The sequence below is a fragment of the Bufo gargarizans genome, chromosome 2 (genome assembly GCF_014858855.1).
Source record: "Bufo gargarizans isolate SCDJY-AF-19 chromosome 2, ASM1485885v1, whole genome shotgun sequence".
Taxonomy (NCBI): Eukaryota; Metazoa; Chordata; class Amphibia; order Anura; family Bufonidae; genus Bufo; species Bufo gargarizans.
In genome coordinates this window covers 112,920,562-112,944,437 of record NC_058081.1, presented here as the reverse complement: position 1 = coordinate 112,944,437, position 23,876 = coordinate 112,920,562, and the positions used below count along the sequence as shown (strand labels likewise).

Here is a 23,876-nt window from a genome sequence, read left to right as displayed (position 1 = left end):
CATGTAAGTGTTCTGTTCATTCCCCAGTTAATTAAGTGAATGTTTCTTGAAGTGGAGGGCTGCTTTAACCCCCTTAAGGACACATGACGTACCGGTACGTCATGTGGTGGTCCGATCACCGTGGGCAGTGATCGGGACAAGGTGCCTGCTCAAATCGTTGAGCGGGCACCTCGGCTAAATGCACGGGCGATGGCATGGAAGGCAGCGCGATGCCTTCCTGAGGCATCTGCGCTGCCTTGCGGTGAAGAGCCTGTGAGATCCAGCCCCCTGGATCTCACAGGCCCCGGAAGCTGTATGAGTAATACACAGTATTACTCATACAACCAATGCATTCCAATACAGAAGTATTGGAATGCATTGTAAAGGAATATACCCCCAAAAGTTCAAGTCCCAAAGTGGGACAAAAAAATAATTTTCTTGAGGGGGAAACTAAGTTTCAAGTAAAAAAATAAACAAAAAACGTCATTTTCCCCAAATAAAGTAAAAAAAAAAAAAAAAAATAGGGGGGGGGGGGAAATAAGTATACATATTGGGTATCGCTGCATCCGGATCGACCGGCTCTATAAAAATATCACATGACCTAACCCCTCAGATGAACACCATAAAAAATTAAAAATAAGAACTCTGCTAAATAAACTTTTTTTTTTTTTTTTTTTGTCACCTTACATCACAAAAAGTGTAATGGCAAGCGATCAAAAGGTCACATGCACCCCAAAATGGTGCCAATAAAACCGTCATCTCATCCTGCAAAAATCATACCCTACCCAAGTTAATCGCCCAAAAAATGGAAAAAAGTATGGCTCTCAGACTATGAAAACACAAACTTTTTTTTTTTTTTTTTTTTTTTTTTTTGTCATCTTGCGTCACACAAAAAGTGACAATCGGTCAGAACTCCCATGGTTACTCTAGGTGTGTACGCTTGCAAGAAACGCACTACAAGATTTTAGCTCTCTGGTATAAAACACCTGAGTTTCTTTATGCACATGGCCTATCTCCCACTAATCAGTGTTGGAGGTGTAACTCTCAGGTTGGTACGCATACCCATATATGGTGGGAATGCACGATCATACGCTCCTTTTGGTCTGAAATTGAACGTATAATAAAAAAAATTGGGTACACAACTAACGTTGACTCCGGCCCTGGTTTTACTTGGGTCTCCTCTGTCGGAAGCACGTCAATATCCATTAGCCTTGATTGATCATTTTTTGGCAGCAGCCAAATCTCTAATCCCCTTGAAATGGCTAAATACTGTTCCCCCTTCCACTAACGAATGGCTCGAAAAAGTACATCAAATATGCAGGTTTGAAGAGCTGTCCAGTAGATCATGTCACACCCATCATAAGTTTCTCAAAACTTGGGATGCGTGGTTGAAATCATCATACTGCGGAGAAACACGTACCAATCCCCCCCCCCCCCCCCCCCCCTAATACCTGAAGAAATAGTTTCCTGAAGTATACTTACTACCCCTCCACCCCCCCCCCCCCCTCCCCTTTTCTCATTATATGATGTTATCAGGATATGCAACTCGGTATGCTGTAATACTAGTCATGTACTGTATCTTTAATGTGTCATGTTGTTCATTGTTATTCATGGCCCCAAATGGGGTGTGTTTGTATCTTGTCATGACAATATTGGATAACTTTTAGCTATCCAAAACAATAAAAACACAGATGACAAAAAAAAGTGACAATCGGTCATCTCATCCCGCAAAAATCATACCCTACTTAAGATAATCGCCCAAAAACTGAAGAAACTATGGCTCTTAGACTATGGAGACACTAAAACTTTTTTTTTTTTTGTTTTAAAAATGAAATCATTGTGTGAAACTTGCATAAATAAAAAAAATTGTATACATATTAGGTATCGCCGTGTCCGTGACAACCTGCTCTATAAAATTACCACATGATCTAACCTGTCAGATGAATGTTGTAAATAACAAAAAAAACTGCCAAAAAAGCAATTTCTTGTTACCTTGCCGCACAAAGTGTAATATAGAGCAACCAAAAATCATATGTACCCTAAACTAGTACCAACAAAACTGCCACCCTATCCCGTAGTTTCTAAAATGGGGTCACTTTTTTTGGAGTTTCTACTCTAGGGGTGCATCAGGGGTGCTTCAAATGGTACATGGTTTAAAAAAAAGTCCAGCAAAACCTGCCTTCCAAAAACTGTACGGCATTCCTTTCCTTCTGCGCCCTGCCGTGTGCCCGTACAGCTGTTTACCACCACATATGGGGTGTTTCTGTAAACTACAGAATCTGGGCCATAAATGAGTTTTGTTTGGCTGTTAACCCTTGCTTTGTAACTGGAAAAAAATATTAAAATGGAAAATCTGCCAAAAAAGTGAAATAGGAACTCTATTTTCCATTAAATCTTGTGCAACACCTAAAGGGTTAACAACGTTTGTAAAATCGGTTTTGAATATCTTGAGGGATGTAGTTTCTTAGATGGGGTCACTTTTATGGAGTTTCTACTCTAGGGGTGCATCAGGGGGGCTTCAAATGGGACATGGTGTAAAAAACAAACAGTCCAGCAAAATCTGCCTTCCAAAAACCAAACCAAACGGCGCACCTTTTCACTCTCACTCACCTTTCACCTCTCACTCTACACCCCGCTGTGTGGCTGTACAGTAGTTTACGGCCACATATGGGGTGTTTCTGTAAACGGCAGAGTCAGGGCAATAAAGAGTCTTGTTTGGCTGTTAACCCTTGCTTTGTTAGTGGGAAAAAATGGGTTAAAATGGATATTGGGTAAAAAATGAAATTCTCAAATTTTATCCTCATTTGCCAATAACTCTTGTGCAACACCTAAAGGGTTAACAAAGTTTGTAAAATCAGTTTTGAATACCTTGAGGGGTGTAGTGTATAGAATGGGGTCATTTTTGGGTGGTTTCTATTATGTAAGCATCGCAAAGTGACTTCAGAGCTGTAGTGGTCCCTAAAAATTGGGTTTTTGTAAATTTCTGAAAAATTTCAAGATTTGCTTCTAAGCCTTGTAACATCCCCAAAAAATAAAATATAATTCCCAAAATAATTCAAACATGAAGTAGACATATGGGGAATGTAAAGTCATCACAATTTTTGGGGGTATTACAGAAGTAGAGAAACAAACTTTGAAATTTGCAAATTTTTCAGAATTTTTGTGAACCTAAGACAGAAAGGCCCACAAACAAACATCAACTGAAAACTGCTGCAGTAAAGGCCTGGCAGAGCATTAAAAAGGAAGAAAATGTCCATGAGTTTAAGACATCAGGCAGTCATGGCCAACAAAGGTTTTCAAGCAAGTATTATAAATGAACACTTTATTTACAATTGTTTAATTTGTCCGATTACTTTTGAACCCCTGAAATGAAGGGATTGAGTTTCAGCAATGCTTTAGTTCCTCACACTTTTATGCAATCATTTTGTTTAACCCATTGAAATAAAGCTGAAAGTCTGAACATCAACTGCATCTGAATTGTTTTGTTCAAAATCCATTGTGGTAATGTACAGAACAAAAATTTGAAAAATGTTGTCTGTCCAAAAAAAAAACTATACCGAAAGCTCCATTTCAAAGGGTTCGGCGCATTGTCACCGATCCTGAGACAAGATTTCAGATTGGAAGAAATGACCAAGAGATTTGCCAAGAGGGGATATCCTAGATCTATCCTTGACGGGGACGAAATGAGATTTGGATACTTTTATCACACCCCCCTTTTCAGGGGAAAAAAGAGGTTGACATTTATACACAAATTTTATCCCTATAACTCAGGTTTTGATAATATGGTGCGAAAGTATTGGTACCGGTTGAGAAAAGCTTACCCTGGAGTGGAGGAACTAAAAAATCCACTATTAATATGTAATAAAAAAAAAAGTTATAGGGATAAGTTGGTGCATGCCGATCTGGGCAGTAATAAAGAGACATTGAGACAGAGTATACTTGCTACACAGAAGAGAGGCTTGTTTCTGTGCCTCCATTGTCTTTAATGTTCTCACATAATAAAAGGCCCTATATTTATCATCCTCGCACAGCCCTTTTAAAGTGGAAGTTTTTTTTCACTTGTGAATCGACCAATGTAATCTATGTAATAAAATGTCCGTGTGGCTTATTATATATTGGGGAGACCATGCAAATGATTAGAGATCGAATATGCAAATACAAGTTGACAATAAGAACAAAGAACTTGCTGTTACCTCATCCTTGTCATTTTGACAAACAAACATTCCATAGCACAGTTAAAATTCCAAGTGTTGGAACAAATAAAGAGACCAAGAAGGGATTGTCATATAAAAAAGCTTCTATTGCGCAGGGAGGCTTATTGGAGCCACACACTAGATACATTACATCCCAGAGGCTTGAATAGGGATTATGAAATAATGCGCTTATAAATGATCCTCCTTTTTCCTGATTTTGCTTCCTTTTTTTCTATAGACTCTCTAGCCTCGCCGAGAGCGGGCCGTGGTATGCCGGGCTGGATTCCTGTTCAGAGCAGGAGCGCACGGTCATTGGTTGCTATGACGCCGTGCGCTTTGTGCCGCCGCTGCACTACAGTAATACACTCATATAGTGTATTACTGTAGTGCAGCGGCGACATGAAGCGCACGGTGTCGTAGCAACCAATGACTCCGTGCGCTCCTGCTCTGAACAGGAATCCAGCCCGGCATACCGTGGAACACGGCCGTGTGCATTCTGCCTTAATGTATTAACTGGTGACTGTTATACCTATGATACTGCTACATAGAAGTGAAACTTGTGTTGGGTGAGTAATTGCCTCGAGTCCCCGTGCTGCTGTGGCGGGGACCCGATGCGACACAAGGCAGCACGATGCCATGCAGAGGCTGCCCAATGCCTTGCACTGCATCGGAAACTGCCTTCTACGGGTGCCAAGGAGAATCAGTCTTGGGCACTGAGTCATTCACTAACAGGCAATGCAATACAATACAGATGTATTGTAATGCATTGCAGAGGGGATCAGACCCCCAAAAGTGAACATCATAAAGTGTTTTTTTAAATAAAATTAAAAAAGAAACTCCCCCTTTCCCCTTATTTTATAATAAATAAAAAAACACACATGAGGTATCGCCGTGTCCATAATGACCAGCTCTATAAATGGATCACATGATCCACCTTGTCCGATAAACACCATAAAAAAAAAAACTGTGTAAAAAAGAGCCATTTTTGTCACCTTGCATCACAAAGTGCAACAACAAGCGATCAAAAAGGCACATGTCCCACAATGATATCAATAAAACGTCACCTAATCCCTCAAAAAATTAGCCCCTACCTAAGACAGTCGCCCAAAAAATAACTATAGCCTCAGAACATGGATATGCTAAAACCATTTATTTGTTTTATTTTTTTGTTTCAAAACTATTGTGCTAAAGTGAAGTACATAAAAAATATATACATATTGGGTATCGCCACATCCGTAACAACCAGCTCTATTAAAAATATCACATGACCTAACCCCTCAAGTGAGCACCGTAAAATTAATAACTGTAAAAAAAGCAATTTTTGTCATATTGATCACAAAAATTGCAGCTGCAAGCGATCAAAAAGGCGTATGCCCCCCAAAATAGTACCAATCAGACTGTCACCACATCCTGCAAAAAACGAGACACTACATAAGAGAATCGGTCAAAAAATAAAAAAAGCTTTGGCTCTCAGACTATGGAGACACTAAAATATCATTATTTCGTTTTCAAAAATGCTATTGGTGTGAAACTTAAATACAAAAAATTAGACATATTGGGTATTGCCACGTGCGTAACAATCTGCTCTATAAAAAAAAACTCACATGACCTAATCCCTCAGGTAAACGCTGTAAAAAATAGAAACTGTGCCAAAACAGCCATTATAGAAACGTTATATAGAGCAATTAAAAATCCCATTTTTGGAAAGACACCCCAAGGTATTTCATGATGGGCATAGTGAGTTCATGGAAGTTTTTTATTTTTTGCCACAAGTTAGTGGAATATGAGACTTTGTAATAAAAAAAAATCATCATTTTCCGCTAACTTGTGACAAAAAAAAAAATTATAGGAACTTGCCATGCCCCTCATGGAATACCTTGGGGTGTCTTCTTTCCAAAATGGGGTCACTTGTGGGGTAGTTGTACTGCCCTGGCATTTTAGGGGCCCAAATGCATGCGAAGTAGTCTGCAATCAAAATCTGTAAAAAAAAAAAAAATGGCCTGTGAAATCCGAAAGGTGCTCTTTGGAAAAAGTGTCACACATGTGGTATCGCCGTACTCGGGAGAAGTTGGGAAATGTGTTTTGGGGTGTCTTTTTACATATACCCATGCTGGGTAAGAGAAATATCTCGGCAAAAGACAACTTTGTATATATAAAAAAAAAAAAAAAGTTGTCTTTTGCCGAGATATTTCTCTTACCCAGCATGGGTATATGTAAAAGACACCCCAAAAACACATTACCCAACTTCTCCTGAGTACGGCGATACCACATGTGACACTTTTTTTGCAGCCTAGATGCGCAAAGGTGCCCAAATTCCTTTTTAGGAGCGCATTTTTAGACATTTGGATCCCAGACTTCTACTCGTGTTTTAGGGCCTCCTAAAAAGCCAGGGCAGCAAAAATACCCCACATGTGACCCCATTTTGGAAAGAAGACACCCCAAGGTATTCAGGGGCCTGGCGAGTTCATAGAAATTTTTTTGTTTTGGCATTAGTTAGCGGAAATTGTGTGTGGTGTTTTTTTTTTATTTATTTTTTTTATTTTTTTTCTCACAAAGTCTCTTTCTGCTAACTTGGGACAAAAATTTAAGTCTTTCATGGACTTGATATGCCCCTCAGCGAATACCTTGGGGTGTCTGCTTTCCTAAATGGGGTCATTTGTGGGGTGTTTTTACTGCCCTGGCATTTGAGGGTCTCCGCAATCCATTACATGTATGGCCAGCATTAGAAGTTTCTGCTATTCTCCTTATATTGAGCATACAGGTAATGAGATTTTATTTTTCCGTTCAGCCTCCGGGCTGAAAGAAAAAAAATAAACGGCAGATTTCTTCATTCACATCGCTCAATGTGGATTAAAAAAAAAATCTCTGCCAAAAAGAGGGGAAAGGAGTCTGCCAGGACATCCATACCCAGTTAGCTCGTATGCCCTGGCAAACCCGATTGCTCCATTCACATCAATCGATGTGGATGATATAATATATTAGCCAAAGCATATGAACACCACCGCCTCCTCAGCTCGTATGCCTCGGCAAACGTATCTTTTACTGCAGAGGAGAAATCTCGTCTTGCAGCGCCGCATACACTGACTTTTGTGTAATCTGACAGCAGCGCAATGCTTCTGTCAGAATGCACATCAGTGCTGCAGCTAGTCGATCGGTTGGTCCACCTGGAAGGTAAAAAAAACAAAACAAAGAAAAAACCAGGCCGCAACGCAATAAATTTTATTAACTTTATAATAACCTTTGAACAGAACATATAAACTTTATTTAACTTTTGGAACTGAACGTTAACTTTTTTGCTTACTGGTGTTGTGTGGTTTTTTTTTTTTTTTTTTTTTTTTTTTTTTTTTTTTTTACCTTTTTATAGGAAAAACCTCTCCTTCCCCATGGGACAATGTGCAAAGCGCAAATCGCTCAAAGATGTGGCGAAGTGCATTATGAACTTTGTCCCATGTGAAAGGAAAGGAGAGGTTTGCAGCAGATGTGTGAATGGGCCCTAATAGCCCAGTGTACCTGTGTGTGTGTGGTACTTCTGGAACCACTCCCCTAAGCATAGGGCAGGGTGGTCAGGACAGAAATGGCGGGTGTCACGCCTTATTCCACTCCTGCTACAGACACAACATCTTTTTCAGGGTGACGCTTGGGTTGAGGTACCAGCAACGACATTGGGGAAATGTCGCTCGTGTAGACGGCTAACTACACTGGTGGATGGGGCTACGGAACCTCCTGGATACAGGAGGTTCTCGATCTCTTCCTGAAATTTGAGGAAGGATCCTGTTCTTACTGTAGAGAACAAAATGATTATATGCAGCCAATTGAATCAAATATACAGACACCTTCTTATACCAGCGTCTGGTGCGTCGGGAAACTAAATACGGAGCCAACATCTGATCATTGAAGTCCACCCCTCCCATGTGAAGGTTATAGTCGTGGACTGAGAGGGGCTTTTCAATGACTGGTTGCTTGCTCAATTTGGATTGTCGTGTCTGCGTGAATGGAGGAGAGCATGTAAACGTCACGCTTGTCTCTCCATTTCACCACGAGCAGTTCTTGGTTACACAAGGCAGCCCTTGCAAGACGGGTGGTAACGAGCCGTTGGGGGAAGCCCGCGCGGCAGCAGCCAATCTGTTCTAGGAACAAATGCCTAAAGAGGGCCACACTTGGGTAGAAATTGTCCACATAAAGATGGTACCCCTTGCCAAATAAGAGTGACACCAAGTCCCAGACTGTCTTCCCACTGCTCCCCAGGTAGTCGGGGCAACCGACCGGCTCCAGGGTCTGATCTTTACCCTCATAGATCCGAAATTTGTGGGTATAGCCTGTGGCCCTTTCACAGAGCTTATACAATATGAGCCCATACCGGGCGCGCTTGCTTGGGATGTATTGTTTGAAGCCAAGGCGCCCGGTAAAATGTATTAGGGACTCGTCTACGCAGATGTTTTGCTCAGGGGTATACAAATCTGCTTTGAAGTGGTCTGAGGGGCTGAATTTTGTGGAGCCGGTCAAAAGCTGGGTGGCCTCTGGGACGGGAGGGGGTGTTGTTGCTAAAGTGCAGGAAACGCAGGATGGTCTCAAATCGTGTCTTGGACATGGCAGCAGAGAACATGGGCATGTGATGAATTGGGTTCGTTGACCAATATGACCGCAATTCATGCTTTTTGGTTAGACCCATGTTGAGTAGAAGGCCCAGAAAAAATTTAATTTCGGAAACTTGGACTGGTTTCCACCGGAAAGGCTGGGCATAAAAGCTTCCTGGGTTGGCGGATATAAAATGAGTGGCATACTGATTTGTTTCTACCACAACTAAGTCCAAGAGCTCCGCAGTCAAGAACAGATCAAAAAAATCCCAGTGCCGAACTGATCTGAGCTGTCTCAACCAGAACTCCAGACTGGGCGGTGAAAGGGGGAACTAATGGTGCAGCTGAAGTTGGGGACTGCCAATCAGGGTTTGCCAGCACCTCAGGGATTCAAGGGGCTCTACAGACCTGTCTGTGCGGTGGCTGTGACGGGGTAACTACTGCATGTGCCACCGTACCAGCTTCAACTGCCCTCCTGGTGCTCGCCACTTCACCATGTTGTACGGCAGTGCTGGTACTAGGTCCAGGATGGGCTGCGCTGCTGGTGTATGCCTCGCCACGTAATCCGCCAGCCCCACTCTGCTACCCTTGAAGCGGATCCTGCGCAACCTGTGGTCTAGCGACACGGTGCCGGGTACGCCTGGTGCTATCAGGGACCTCAGCCTCCTCGTCCGAACTTTGGGTCAGAGAGCCACTGCTTTCTACAGGTTTATATTCTGACCCGCTAGATTCATTAGATGAGGGTTCCCATTCCTCATCCGACTGGGTCAGAAGCCTGTAGGCCTCTTCAGAGGAATACCCCCTGTTTGACATTTGGGCTACTAAATTTAGGGGTATTTCCTGAGACTAAAAAAAGCAAGCCTGTCTTACAAATGGAAGGCTAGTGAAGTACCGGAGGCCGCTGCGGCGATAAAAAAAATCAAAACTTTTTTTTTTTTTTTTTATCGCCGCAGCGCTTGTAAAGTGATTATGCAGTGATCAAAAAAATATTATTATTATTTTTTTTGTCACTGGGGCGGGCGTGGGTGAACGCACATGTGGGCGACCGATCGGGCAAACACTGCGTTTTGGGTGGAGGGCGAACTAAGGTGACACTAATACTATTATAGATCTGACTGTGATCAGCTTTGATCATTTACAGATACTATAAAAGTCCAAAGGCTGATTAGCGATACGCTAATCAGCAAATAAGTGACTGCGGTCCAGTGGGCTGGGCGCTAAACGATCGCTAAACTACCTAACCAAGGGGCCTAAACTATCCCTAAAACCTAACAGTCAATACCAGTGAAAAAAGTGGCAGTTTACACTGATCACTTTTTTTTTTTTTCCCTTTCACTAGTGATTGACAGGGGCAAGAAGGGGTGATCAACGGGTTAATTGGGGGGTGATCTGGGGCTAAGGTGTAGTGTTTGGTGCTACTCACTGTGATGCCTGCTCCTCTGCTGAGACCAACCGACCAAAAGGACCAGAAGAGGAGCAGGGAAGCCATTTAACACATTATATTTGCAAACATAATGTGTTAGGCCTCTTTCACACTTGCATTCTCCGGATCCGGCGTGTACTCCACTTCAATTACACGCCGGATCCGGAAAAAACGCAAGTGTACTGAAAGCATTTGAAGACGGATCCGTAGTAGCATGCCATAGTAGGAGCGGGGGAGCGGTATACTTACCGTCCGTGCGGCTCCCGGGGCGCTCCAGAGTGACGTCAGAGCGCCCCATGCGCATGGATGACGTGCCATGCGATCACGTCATCCATGCGCTTGGGGCGCCCTGACGTCACTCTGGAGCGCCCCGGGAGCCGCACGGACGGTAAGTATGCTGCTCCCCCCGCTACACTTTACCATGGCTGCCAGGACTTTAGCGTCCCGGCAGCCATGGTAACCATTCAGAAAAAGCTAAACGTCGGATCCGGCAATGCGCCGAAACGACGTTTAGCTTAAGGCCGGATCCAGATCAATGCCTTTCAATGGGCATTAATTCCGGATCCGGCCTTGCGGCAAGTCTTCGGGATTTTTGGCCGGAGCAAAAAGCGCAGCATGCTGCAGTATTTTCTCCGGCCAAAAAACGTTCCGGTCCGGAACTGAAGACATCCTGATGCATCCTGAACGGATTTCACTCCATTCAGAATGCATTAGGATAAAACTGATCAGTATTCTTCCGGCATAGAGCCCCGACGACGGAACTCTATGCCGGAAGAAAAGAACGCAAGTGTGAAAGAGCCTTTAGATGGCTTCTGAATGGAGACTTTAAAAATCGCCAGCCTGCCAGCAATGATCATTGGCTGGCAGGCTGGTGACGAAATGGTGCTTGAACTTTTGCTGGCCTGTGATGCGCGGGCCGGCTCAGACCGAAATCTCGCGTCTCGCGAGATGACGCACGGATGTGTCCAGGAGGAATGAATCGACCGCCTCCAGGACGCATCTGTGCGTTAGGTGGTCCAGAGGAGGTTAAGATCCTTAGAATCTGATTGATAGAGGATTTTGTATTGAAGTCAATGAGGAAGCAGCAACAAAAAAAAAAAAAAAAACTAGCAGTTTTAGGAGTGTTTTTAGTGGCGTTTCCACCACCAAATAAGAAAACCGCTGGCAAAACCTCTTCTAAACACTCTTCCAAATACTCCTCTAAAACCTCCACCAAATTGGAACTACTCCACCAAAAACGACCCATTTTCAGCTAGTAATCTGCTCCTGATATTTCTGCCATGGATTTTGCCGTGCACACTTAGGTTCAGTGAGCAGGACATAGAAATTAGAAAAAGCGCAAACAGCTGGTTGCGCTATTCAGATATATTTCAGTGAATAACTTGGTAGCTATGATACATTTTCAATTACGTTCAGTTACAAAAGTATTCAGATCCAGGTGTTGGTTTGAAAACTGTAGAATATTTTTCATGGGACAACCCCTTAAGTCCCAGAAAACCCCTTTTGGTATGCCTAGCTTTACAGGATATCTCTAGCAGTGTATGCAGGACCTATACACATGACACTGGTGTGTATCCTGAGCATGAGCTCGAGGGAGCAGATTTTTATGACAGAAGTGTATGAATATACGGATCATTTTGTGATCTGCGCTTCAGAGCAGTTTTCTACAAGGGCCTTTTTCTCTGGAAGCGTATGGATTGTCCATAACTTCCATATTTTTTGGAAGCAGGAGAACAGCGGCTGCTCTCTTCCGCTATTGCATTGATGTCGACTGACTGTCACAATATTGTAACCAGCGCCTGTTTTCTCTGTGATCCGATTTCAACATCTGATACTAGTGTCTGTAAGTCGCTATGAGCAAAACATTTTGGACCATCAGGAATGACGTGCCGATGTGTTCACAGTAGACAGTCTACACGATGAGCATGCTTTTCTTGCTTGCTTGATCGTGGGCAAATATAAGATAATTTACATGGCTGTTTTTCTGTATGGAGGGTGTGGATAAAAGCCGTCCCTCACTACAGGCAGACATTGCTTGATCTAGAAGTTCATCATCCTGAAATTGCTAAACTTCTTGGCACTCCTATATTTACATTTACGGATCAGCATTAGACATTTCCTGACATGAATGAGATATCTGAAAATTGTATGTTGGGGGTTTCTATGATTTGGTGTGTGTGTCCCCCTCCCCTCAACATGCCATTTTCAGACGGTCAGGAAATGTGATTTAGGGTCCAAATTTTGGACCCTAGATAATCAGATAAGGAGGTTGTCCGATTTACCTAATGAAAGCATGTGCTGCACATTTGCCATGTGGATTAACATATGACAAATCTGCAGTTTCAAGTTAGCAGCCGAGTGGATGGGATTTTGCTAAATCTTATCTACACACTGAAAAAAGCCGCAGCGTAAATTGACCTTTACCACAGTCTTGGAAAACTTCTAATTAAAAAGACTCTTGACCTATCCACACTAAAAATCTAAAATGTACACAGGACTCAATTCACAACCTCAAAAAAACAAACAAACAAAAAAAAAACCCTGTCCCTAGGACCACCCTTGTTTAGTCTCCAATGTCTTGAGCAATCTTTAATATCAGCGTCCCTTCCACTTGCCAGCGGTAAACCTAATTCATGGATGCATTTACTCTTACATCAAAGAATGAATGAAGAGAGAAAACATAGCGCCATCCAGTAAATATATAAAGTGCAATTGTTTTTTATTTCATATACTCGCAAACAAGTTAAAAAAAAAAAGAGCTCATTAACTAAAATTGCATGTAGGACACCAAACCTGCATGCCCTTTGCAGGTTTTAGCTTATGTAGCTCTTTATTTTATTTTTTTCTAGAAATGGCTATTTTTCCCCTACAAAACGGGACATGTTCCATAATTTGCATAATGGCCACGTGGATGCCGTTCACCCACGCCTGCCCCGCCGCAGTGACAACATATTATTATTATTTTATTTATTTCGATCACTGCACAATCACTTTACAAGCGCTGCAGCGATAAAAAAAGTGAATTTTTCTTTTTTAATCAATCTCAGTGGCTTCCAGTATTTCGCTAGCCTCCCATTTGTAAGGCTACTTTCACACTAGCGTTCGTCGGTCCGCTCGTGAGCTCCGTTTGAAGGAGCTCACGAGCGGACCCGAACGCAGCCGTCCAGCCCTGATGCAGTCTGAATGGAGCGGATCCGCTCAGACTGCATCAGTCTGGCGGCGTTCAGCCTCCGCTCCGCTCGCCTCCGCACGGACAGGCGGACAGCTGAACGCTGCTTGCAGCGTTCGGGTGTCCGCCTGGCCGTGCGGATCCGTGCGGATCCGTCCAGACTTACAATGTAAGTCAATGGGGACGGATCCGTTTGAAGATGCCACAATGTGGCTCAATCTTCAGGCGGATCCGTCCCCCATTGACTTTACATTGAAAGTCTGGACGGATCCGTACGAGGCTATTTTCACACTTTTTTTTTGCCATTTTAATGCAGACGGATCCGTACTGAACGGAGCCTCCGTCTGCATTATTATGAGCGGATCCGTTCAGAACGGATCCGCCCGAACGCTAGTGTGAAAGTAGCCTAAGACGGTCTTGCGTTTGTTTTTTGTTTTTTTTTGTTTTTTTTCTTGGGTAGTCTCAGGGAATACCCCCTAAATTTAGTTGACCAAATGGCAAATAAGGGGTATTCTTCTGAAGAGGCCTACAGGCTTCTGACCCAGTCGGATGAGTAATGGGAACCCTCATCTGCCGAAGCGGGTCAGAATATTAACTTGTAGAAAGCAGTGGCAGTCTGACCCAAAGATCGGACGATGAGGTTGAGGTCCCTGATACAACCAGGCGTACCCAGCCCGTGTTGATAGACCACAGATTGCGCAGGATCCGCTTCAAGGGCAGCGGAGTGGGGCTGGCGCTGTCAGATTACGTGGTGAGGCATACACCAGCAGCGCAGCCCATCCTGGAACTAGTACCAGCACTGCCGTACAACATAGTGAAGTGGCGAGCACCAGAAGGGCAGTTGAAGCTGGTACGGTGGCACGTGCAGTAGTTCCCCCGTCACAGCCACCGCACAGACAGGCCCATAGAGTCCCTGAGGTGCTGGCAAACCCTGATTAGCAGTCCCCAACTTCATCCACACCGGTAGTTCCCCCTTTCACCGCCCAGTCTGGAGTTCGTGTTGAGACAGCTCAGATTGGATCGGCACTGGGGTTTTTTGAGCTGTTCTTGACTGCGGAGCTCTTGGACTTAGTCGTGGCAGAAACAAATCGGTATGCCACTCAATTTATAGCCGCCAACTCGGGAAGCTTTTATGCCCAGTCTTTCTGGTGGAAACCCGTCCAAGTTTCCGAATTTAAAACTTTTCTGGGCCTAAGGCCTCATGCACACGACCGTTGTGTGCACCCGTGGCCGTTGTTCCGTTTTCCGTGATTTTCTGCGGACCCATTGACTTTCAATGGGTCCGTTGAAAACTCGGAAAATGCACAGTTTGTCATCCACCTCCGTAATCCGTGTATCCTGTCCGTCAAAATTTTTTTTATTTTTTTTTGACTGACAACGGTTCACTGACCCATTCAAGTCAATGGGTCCGTGAAAGAACATGGATGCACACAAGATTGGCGTCCGTGATCCGTGGCCGTAGGTTACTTTCATACAGACGGATCCGAAGATCCGTCTGCATAAAAGCTTTTTCACAGCTGAATTTTCACTTTGTGAAAACTCAGATCCGACCAGTATATTCTAACACAGAGGCGTTCCCATAGTGATGGGGACGCTTCTAGTTAGAATATACTACGAACTGTGTATATGACTGCCCCCTGCTGCCTGGCAGCACCCGATCTCTTACAGGGGGCTGTGATCAGCACAATTAACCCCTCAGGTGCTGCACCTGAGGGGTTAATTGTGCTGATCATAGCCCCCTGTAAGAGATCAGGGGCTGCCAGGCAGCAGGGGGCAGCCCCCCCCCCCTCCCTCCCCAGTTTTAATTTCATTGGTGGCCAGTGCGGCCCGCCCAATGCCCCCCCCCCTCCCTCCCTCTATTGTATTAATATCATTGGTGGCCAGTGCGTGCCCCCCCTCCCCCTATTGTATAAAAGGGACTCCAGACTTTACATTGAAAGGCAATTGCAAACGGATCCGTCCCCATTGAACCATATTGTGTCAACGTCAAACGGATCCATCCCCATTGACTTGCATTGTAATTCGGGACGGATCCATTTGGCTCCACACGGCCAGGCGGACACCAAAACGACTTTTTTCATGTCTGACTTTTCATGTCTGACTTTTTCGCGCTGTAAAACGCCAGACGCCCCAAGAAGTACAGGAGCTTCTTTGGGGCGTCTTGTCGCGCATTCCCGTACATAGACTTCAGCGGGAACGCACGACAATGGGCGTTCGCTTGTTCCAGAGCCGCGATTGTAAACGAGCATACAATCGCGCTCCATCCCAAACGCTCAGGTCTGAACCCAGCGTTGGGGCCCTTTCACACAGAGCTGCTGCAAACCTCTCCTTTCACCTGGGACAAAGTGCATAATGTACTTCGCCACATCACATTGTCCCATGGGGAAGGAGAGGTTTGTCCTATAAAAGTAAAAAAAGCAAAACCCAAAAAAAATCACCGGTAAGCAAAAAAGTTAATGTTCTGTTCAACTGTTATTATAAAGTGCATGTTAATAAAGTTATTGCGCTGCGGACTGTGTGTTTTTTTTTTTTTTTTTTTTTTTTTTTTTTTTTTTTTTGGACCAACTGATGAACCAGCTGCAGCACTGATGTGCATTCTGACAGAAGCATTGCGACAAAAGTCGGTGTATGCGGCGCTGCAAGACGAGATTTCTCCTCTGCAGTAAAAAGATACGTTTGCCGAGGCTTATGAGCTGAGGGGCAGTGTTCATATGCTTTGGCAAACACTTTTGTATGTATAAACAAAAAGGCAATGATTTATTCGTCCACATCGATTGATGTGAATGGAGAAATCAGGTTTGCCAGGGCATACAGGCTGAGTGGGTTTGGATGTTGGGCGGAGCTCCTATGTCCTGGCAGATGCCGTTTTTTTTTGGCAGAGATTTTTTTTTCATCCACATTGATCGATGCGAATGAAGAAATCTGTGCCGTTTAATTTTTTTTTTTTTTTTTTTTTCAGCCCAGAGGCTGAACAGAAAAAAAATAATTCTCATTACCTGTATGCTCAATATAAGGCCTCCTGCACACGACAGTTTTTTTTCACGGTCCGCAAAAACGGGGTCCGTGGGTCCGTGATCCATGGCCGTTTTTTCGTCCGTGGGTCTTCCTTGATTTTTGGAGGATCCACGGACATGAGAAAAAAGTCGTTTTGGCGTCCGCCTGGCCGTGCGGAGCCAAACGGATCCGTCCTGAATTACAATGAAGTCAATGGAGACGGATCCGTTTGACGTTGACACAATATGGTGCAATTGCAAACTGATCCGTCCTCATTGACTTTCAATGTAAAGTCAGGAGTCCCTTTACTTTCACACTTGTGTTCATAATGCAGACGGTGGCTCCGTTCAGAGCGGATCCGTCTGCATTATATTGTTAAAACATTTCTAAAGTGTGAAAATAGCCTCAGACGGATCTGTCCAGACTTTACATTGAAAGTCAATGGGGGACGGATCCGTTTGAAAATTGAGCCACAGTGTGTCATCTTCAAACGGATCCGTCCCCATTGACTTACATTGTAAGTCTGGACGGATCCGCTTGCCTCCGCACGGCCAGGCGGACACCCGAACATAACTTGAAGCGTCCCCATCACCATGGGAACTCCTCTATGTTAGAATATACTGTCGGATATGAGCTACATCGTAAAACTCATTTCCGACAGTATATTCTAACACAGAGGCGTTCCCATGGTGATGGGGACGCTTCAGGTTAGAATACACTGAAAAACTGTGTACATGACTGCCCCCTGCTGCCTGGCAGCACCCAAACTCTTACAGGGGGCCGTGATCAGCACAATTAACTCCTCAGGTGCCGCACCTGAAGGGGTTAATTGTACTATCATATCCCCCTGTAAGAGATCAGGCAGCAGGGGGCAGCCCCCCCCCCTCCCCAGTTTGAATATCGTTTGAATATCCTCCCTCTATAGTTAAAAATCGTTGGTGGCACAGTGTGCGCCCACCATCGGCCCCCCCTCTCCCTATAGTAGTAACAACCATTGGTGGCAGTGTGCGGCCTCCCATTTCCCCCCCGTCCCCCCGTCCCCATCATTGGTGGCAGCGGAGTTCCGATCGGAGTCCCAGTATAATCGCTGGGGCTCCAACCGGTAACCATGGCAACCAGGAAGCTACTGCATCCCTGGTTGCCATGGTTACTTAGCAATAGTACAATTGTAGAAGATTCATACTTACCTGCTTGCTGCTGCGATGTCTGTGACCGGCCGGGAGCTCCACCTACTGGTAAGTGAAAGGTCTGTGCGGCGCATTGCTAAAGAACTGTCACTTACCAGTAGGAGGAGCTCCCGGCCGGTCACAGACATCGCAGCAGCAAGCAGGTAAGTATGAATCTTCTACGGTGGTGGGGGGGGGGGAATGGGAGGCCGCACACTGCCACCAATGGTTGTTACTACTATAGAGAGAGGGGGGCCGATGGTGGGCGCACACTGTGCCACCAACGATTTTTAACTATAGAGGGAGGAAAGGGGGGAATGGTGGGCGCACACTGTGCCACCAACGATATTCAAACTGGGGAGGGGGGGGGGGGGTCTGCCCCCTGCTGCCGGGCAGCCCTGATCTCTTACAGGGGAATATGATAGTACAACTAACCCCTTTAGGTGCCGCACCTGAAGGGGTTAATTGTGCTATCATATCCCCCTGTAAGAGATCGGGTGCTGCCAGGCAGCAGGGGGCAGTCTTGTACAAAGTTTGCAGTGTATTCTAACTAGAAGCGTCCCCATCACCATGGGAACACTTCTGTGTTAGAATATACTGTCGGAAATGAGTTTTCACGAAGTGAAAACTTAGATCAGAAAAAGCTTTTATGCAGACGGATCTTCGGATCCGTCTGTATGAAAGCAACCTACGGATCACGGACACGGATGCCAATCTTGTGTGCATCCGTGTTCTTTCACGGACCCATTTACTTGAATGGGTCCGTGAACCGTTGTCCGTCAAAAAAATAGGACAGGTCATATTTTTTTGACGGACAGGATACACGGATCACGGCCTCGGCTGCAAAACGGTGCATTTTCCGATTTTTCCACGGACCCATTGAAAGTCAATGGGTCCGCGAAAAAAAAACGGAAAACGGCACAACGGCCACGGGTGCACACAACGGTCGTGTGCAGGAGGCCTAAAGAGAATAGCAGAAACTCCTAATGCTGGCCATACATGTAATGATTGCGGAGACTCTCTCAAATGCCAGGGCAGTACAAACACCCCATTTTGGAAAGTAGACACCCTAAGGCAGGGCTGGCCAACCTGAGGCTCTCCAGCTGTTGCAAAACTACAACTCCCAGCATGCCCAGTCTTCCTACAGCTATAAGTCTACAGCACGGCATGGTGGGAGTTGTAGTTTTACAACATCTGGAGAGCCACAGGTTGGCCAGCCCTGCCCTAAGGTATACGCTGATGGGCATAGTGAGTTCATAGAACTTTTTATTTTTTGTCACAGGTTAGCGGAAAATGTGTTTGTTTGTTTTTTCTTACAAAGTCTCATATTCCACTAACTTGTGACAAAAATAAAAAACTTCCATGAACTCACTATGCCCATCACAAAATACCTTGGGGTGTCTTCGTTCCAAAATGGGGTCACATGTGGGGTATTTATACTGCCCTGGCATTTTAGGGGCCCTAAAGCGTGAGAAGAAGTCTAGAATCCAAATGTCTAAAAATGCCCTCCTAAAAGTAATCTGGGCCCCATTGCCCGCCTAGGCTGCAAAAAGGTGTCACACGTGTGATATCGCCGTACTCAGGAGAAGTTGGGCAATGTGTTTTGGGGTGTCTTGCTGGGTGAGAGAAATATCTCTCTAAAATGACAACTTTGTATTAAAAAAAAAGGGAAAAGTTGACTTTTTTTAGAGAGATTTCTCTCACCCAGCATGGGTATAGGTAAAGACAACCCAAAACACATTGCCCTACTTCGGAGTACGGCGATACCACGTGACCTTTTTTTGCAGCCTAGGTGGTTAAAGGGGCCTAAATTCTAAAGAGCACCTTTTAGTATTTCACAGGGCATTTTTTTTTTTTTTTTTTTTTACACATTTGGATTTCAAACTACTTCTCGCGCATTAGGCCCCCTAAAATTCCAGGGCAGTATAAATACCCCACATGTGACCCCCATTTTGGAACGAAGACACCCCAAGGTATTTCGTGATGGGCATAGTGAGTTCATGGAAGTTTTTTTATTTTTGTCACAAGTTAGTGGAATATGAGACTTTGTAAGAAAAAAACAAACACATTTTCCGCTAACTTGTGACAAAAAATAAAAAGTTCTATGAACTCACTATGCCCATCAGCAAATACGTTAGGGTGTCTACTTTCCGAAATGGGGTCATTTGTGGGGTGTTTGTACTGTCTGGGCATTGTAGAGCCTCAGGAAACATGACAGGTGCTCAGAAAGTCAGAGCTGCTTCAAAATGCGGAAATTCACATTTTTGTACCATAGTTTGTAAACGCTATAACTTTTGCGCAAACCAATAAATATACACTGATTGCATATTTTTTTAATCAAAGACATGTAGAACAATAAATTTAGAGAGAATTTTATATAGAAATGTAGTTTTATTTGAAAAATTTTACAAACAAAAGTGAAAAATGTCTTTTTTTTTTGCAAAAAAAAAAATCAGTAAATTTCGATTAATAACAAAAAAGTTAATGTCAGCAGCAATAAAAAAAACACCAAATGAAAGCTCTTTTAGTGAGAAAAGGAGGTAAAATTCATTTGGGTGGTAAGTTGCATGACCGAGCGATAAACGGTGAAAGTAGTGTAGTGCAGAATTGTAAAAAGTGGCCTGGTCATTAAGGGGGTTTAAGCTAGGGGAGCTGAGGTGGTTAACTATGAAAAGCTTGATGTTTTAAGAAAAAAAATAAAACGCTTTTCTATATGTAATGTTTCTTTAATGACATGTTAAAGTTGTTCTTTTGTTCACATATTCACAGCCAGCATCTTCGAGCTATTACTCATCCTTTATCAGACTTTAGACTGGGCTGTTAGAAAATATTACCTAAAGTTCCTCATACCCATTATAACCCCCCCCCCCCCCCTGGATCGGTCGACTATCTGTGGTTATGAGGATGGCAACTCTTTTTAGATGGCAGATCCTGGGGAAAGAAGGACTAGCTAGTTGGTTTTCAACTTACCCCATTCCTTTTTCACAGGTGATAAGCCACCTCCAGAGGTTCAGCATCTGATCGGTGGGGGTCAAACACTCAGGATCCCCGACTATCAGCGTTTCTGACTGCTTACCCTAGGCTAATGACATCACAACCATCGGTCATGTGGTCTAGGGCCGGCGCAGCTCAACCTCATACTTTTTGATAGGTCATCAATTACAAATTGTTGGATGACCCCCTTTAAGATTGCCCAAAAAGTTTTCCTTCACCCTTCTTTTTTTTTTTTTTTTTTTTTTTTTTTTTTCTCACCCTATGGCTACATGGAAACATTTAGGTTACTGCAATACAACTTCAGTATTTTACTTATAGAGAACAAGGTCAGAAACAACATTAAACCATTGCAATATATCCTGCCTGGTTTGACTTTTTTTCTAATGGTCAAAGGACATCTGTGACTTTGTTTACCTGACAAAAATTTTGTGTTATATGTTAATTTTTTATTTATTTTGTGTCCTGTTTTATAGATGATTTGAGATGTTGACATGCACTTTGTCCAGTTGTATGGACCCCAGCCAAACATGGCATCTGAACTCTGCCAGACCATCTCTGTGGCCAAGCTGGAAAGGCACAAGAATCTCTTCTTGAATTACCGCAATCTAAACCACTTTCCTCTAGAACTGCTAAAAGGTGAAGGACTTAAGTATCTTGAGAGACTTTACATGAAGCGCAACTCTCTGACCTCACTGGTGAGTACAAATAGTGCTTAGAATTGTATTTTGCCCTCATTTTCTAAGTTGAACCACAGTTCTGTAGGGTCAGGTCAGAGCAGCAATTTTTGGGATGCCATCCACATACCAACAAAGTCAGATGAGCTGGCACCTGTAAATAATTACTAGGCCTAGGATAACATCTCAAGATTTTGACATCTCTAGTACAGGGGGACAAATTCTGGTCTTCAGTACAATGTCACTGTACTGGAATTTTGTGCATCTTGTGCTTTGAAAAAGTATACATACCCCTTGAACTTTTATTTAATAATGTTTATTTAACATTATTTCACGTTACACCCACAAACTTAATTGTATTTCATGTGATAGACCAACACAAAGTAACAAGTCTGTGTGCAGTGAAAAGAAAAGACATGGTTTTCAAAATTCTTAATAAATAATCTGAAAAGTGTGGCGTGCATTTGTTTTTCAGCCCCCGGAACTCTGATACCCCTAAATAAAATTCAGTGTGACCAATTGCCTTCAGGTCACCTAGTTAGTAAAGAGTCCACCTGTGTGTAATTTATTCCTAGTATAGCTGTTCTTTGAAGGTCTCTGAGGTTTGTTAGAGAACATGAGTGTTCAAACAGCATCATGAAAACCAAGGAACACACCAGACAGGTCAGGGATAATGTTGTGGAGAAGTGTATAGCAGGGTTAGGTTATATAAAAAAAATCCCCAGGCTCTGACCCTCTCACGGAGTACTGTTCAGTCCATCATCTGAAAATGGTAGGAGCATGGCACAACTACAAACCTACCAAGACATGGCTGTCCACCTAAACTCATGGCTCAGGCAAGGAGAGCACTAATTACAGAAACGGCCAAAGTCCAGATTTAAATCGCATTGAGAATCTGTGCTTTCCATCCAATCTGACTGAGCTTGAGCTATTTTGCGAAAAAGAATGGGCAAAAATTTCACCCTCTAGATGTGCAAAGCTAGTAGAAACACACCCTAAAAGACTTGCAGCTGTAATTGCAGCAAAAGGTGGTCCTACAAAGTAGTGGCTAAGGGGGACTGAATACAAATGCACGTCACACTTTCCAGATTTTTATTTATTCAAAATTTTGAAGAACGCGTAATTTTCTTTTCACTTCACACAGACTTGCTACTTTATGGAAGCGCTCACTAGTATGTATTAGGAGTGGGGAGCGAAGAGTAATATTTACCCTCCCTGGTCTGTGCCACGGCTCCTCTTCAGCTGTCGCGCTCCCATCTTCCTTGCCTGCGCTGCACTGTCCTAAACCCCATACAGCATCAGGACGTAGTGCGCGCACTCTGACCTGACGCAGTCATGTGACAGTGCAGCGAAGATGCGAGAGTTATTTTAGTCTGATGGGCTATTCTGAGGTCTTGGAAGGCTCTGGGTGGGCTAATTTTCTACTCTAAAATCTGGGGTGCGTCTTATCATCGGGTGCGTCTTATAAAGCGAAAAATACGGTAGGTTGGGGATGTAACATAAAAAATTTGGAAAAGTTCAAGGGGTATGAATAAGTTTTCAAGGCACTGTATAGACATGAGTCAACTAAATCCACAGCTCTCCCGCCACCTTCTTCCGAGTGACTGCTGCAGATTTATTTGCCTGTACCTCTCTTCTTTAACCACCTCCCGTCCGCCCATTGAAGAGAACCACCTCCCAGACGTTATGTATCTCTGAATGGACTTTTTAAAACGTCCATTCAGAGATCACAGCTGCACGCTAATTGTGCAGCTGCTGATCTGGTTGCCCACTGTCAGTGACAGCAGGGCAACCCTAAGAGAAGGCAGGGACAGTGCCCAGGTGTCCCTGCCTTCTAGATCGCTGTATACACAGCTATGCGCTTCCTGTTTTCCGGCCCGGCGGTCATGTGATCGCCGGGGCTGGGAGAGTGCAGGAGCTGTGAGGTCTTTCAGAGACCTAGATCAGCCCTGCACTGAGGCTGTACAGCACTGTATTGCGCTGTACAGCCTCTGGGGGTGCATTTCTCCTGTAACTGGGGCTGCTATGTCAGCCCCAGTTACAAAAGAAATCAAGAGTGGAAAAAAGAGTGAAGTTAATTGTCCCCCAGAGATCTTGTATGACCTTATGGGGGACGTAAAGTGTAAAATAAAAAAATAAAGTGTTAAGAAAAAAAAAGCTTCACGTGTAAAAAATAAAAAAAAATATTCCCCATGTAAGGAATAAAAAAAAAATTTAAAATAGAAAAAATAAAATAGACATATTTGGTATTGCCGCGTCCGTGACAGTCAGCTCTATAAATATATCACATAATCGATCCAGTCCGATAAACACCATAAAAAAACTGTCCAAAAAAGCAATTTTTGTTACAAAAAGTGCAACACCAAGTGATCAAAAAGGCGTATGTCCCACAAAATAGTACCAATAAAACTGTCACCTCATGCCAGAAAAAATGAGCCCCTACATAAGAATCGCTAAAAAAATAAAAACTATAGCTCTCAGAACATGGACACATTAAAACATTTTTTTTTTGTTTCAACAATGCTATTATTGGGTAAAACTTAAATAAGAAAAAAGTATACATATTGGGTATCTCCACATCCGCAACAATCTGCTCTATAAAAATGTCACTTGACCGAACCCCTCAGATGAACGCTGTAAAAATAAACAAATAAAAACTGCTAAAACAACTAATTTTTTGTCACCTTGCCTCATAAAGTGTTATAATGAA

At 43.7% G+C, this 23,876-nt stretch overlaps 1 protein-coding gene across 1 annotated transcript in view; it reads left to right on the top strand.

The window, feature by feature from the left end:
- LRRC28 (leucine rich repeat containing 28) overlaps window positions 1–23,876 on the top strand; it is a 68,970-nt gene that overhangs the window by 14,788 nt on the left and 30,306 nt on the right. The window contains exon 2 of the mRNA XM_044279432.1: window positions 20,966–21,187. Coding sequence (XP_044135367.1) covers window positions 20,984–21,187 — 204 coding nt within the window. The 5' untranslated portion in view covers window positions 20,966–20,983. The remainder of the gene's footprint in view (window positions 1–20,965; window positions 21,188–23,876) is intronic.